General features: G+C 48.7%; 1 protein-coding gene across 1 annotated transcript in view; it reads right to left on the minus strand.

Moving 5' to 3' along the window:
• Positions 1-655: 655 nt before the first annotated feature.
• Positions 656-1459, minus strand: part of LOC104525179 (C-C chemokine receptor type 7) — an 8257-nt gene continuing 7453 nt past the window's right edge. Inside the window, 1 exon segment of the mRNA XM_010168255.1 lies at positions 656-1459. This exon segment is cut by the window's right edge and continues 29 nt beyond it. Coding sequence (XP_010166557.1) covers positions 656-1459 — 804 coding nt within the window.

Genomic DNA, 1459 nt, shown 5'->3' on the forward strand with positions numbered 1-1459 from the left:
ACTTTTCCTGGTGCGTGAATGAGTTGCCACAATAATATACAAGGTTATTGAAATTGGGGATATCATAAATTGGGGATATCATATGTGTGGGTTTAGTATTAGTTACAGAAATTAATCACTTTATTTTTTTTGGGGGGGAAGGCAGAGCAGAGAGTTGCACCCTAGGATACTTCACAGCTTATACTGTGTATTGGATTAAGCTTGGAGCCTGAGGCTGCTGGTGCTGTTTTGTCTGAAGACCCAGTTGGTGCAGCAGGGATCAGTTTTGTGGGTGGGGAAGAGCAATAGTTAATCTTGTTAAAAGCAACGTTGAAAGCAAGGATGATGCTCTTGGAAGTGGAGCTCTAAAACAAGCGATTCTGATGCACAAAGGTCTTGTTCCTCTTGGTATTTGTCACTTTTAGGGAACATTTCTCATTGTGAGTAGGAATGACTAAAATAAAGGTGATGTGATAAATTCTACACTCCCTGGTCTCCCTCTTCCTCACTTTGCTGTTAGTCACAGCGTTACTGAAGTCTCTCCATCCAGGGGGCATTGGCTGGCACTGGAGGCTCCTGCCTTTCCTACAGGAGCAGCAGCTCTCGCTCTACCAGTCATTCAGAACAGAGGAAGTGTCCAGCCTTCAGCTCGGTCAAAGCCTGTCTGGAGCTCGGCTCATGGGGAGAAGGTGGTGGTTGTCTCTGTCTCCATGGCAAAGGAGAACCTCTTGCTCTCGCGGCAGGTGGAGAGCTGCCAGAGGCGCTCCTGGCTCAGGCAGCCCAGCTCTTTCAGAAGCTTGAAGAGGTCGTTGCGGAATTTGACGCCGATGAAGGCGTAGAGGAAAGGATTGAGGCAGCACCGGAAGCAGGCCAGCGTGTAGGTCACATCATCTGCCATGTCAAGCTTCTTGCTCTCCTCACATGAGCTGGTGTGGTTGAAGGCTGAGATGGTCTTGGCCAGCATGACGCTGTTGTAGGGCAGCTGGAAGACAACAAAGACAATTACCACGGCGATGATGACCTTGATGGCTTTGTTCTTCTCAAAGTTGCGGGCCTGGAGTAATGTTTTGATAATGATGAGGTAGCAGACAGACATGACAACTAGGGGAAATAAGAAGCCAAAAATCATTTGGGAAACTTTGATGCCAGTGTTGAAGGTCTGCAAGTCGTTAGCAATGATGGAACAACGGGGATGGATGTCTGAGTTGTTTACACCACTGTGAACCAGCTCAGGGATCGAAAGGATGAAGGCCAGGAGCCAAATGAGGACACATGTGACCTTGCTAATGAATATCATCCGGGGACGGAAGCGGTGGGCTGAGGCAGCCTGAACGATGGCAAAGTACCTGTCGATGCTGATGGACAGGAGGAGCAGCATCCCGCTGAAGAAACTCATTTTGCAGATGCAATAAACAGCTTTGCAGGCAAACTCCCTAAAAACCCAGTGCATGGCTGCACTTGTGGCCCAGAAGGGGAGGGT

Source organism: Antrostomus carolinensis, unplaced genomic scaffold (assembly GCF_000700745.2).
Source record: "Antrostomus carolinensis isolate BGI_N321 unplaced genomic scaffold, ASM70074v2 scaffold36605, whole genome shotgun sequence".
Classification (NCBI taxonomy): Eukaryota; Metazoa; Chordata; class Aves; order Caprimulgiformes; family Caprimulgidae; genus Antrostomus; species Antrostomus carolinensis.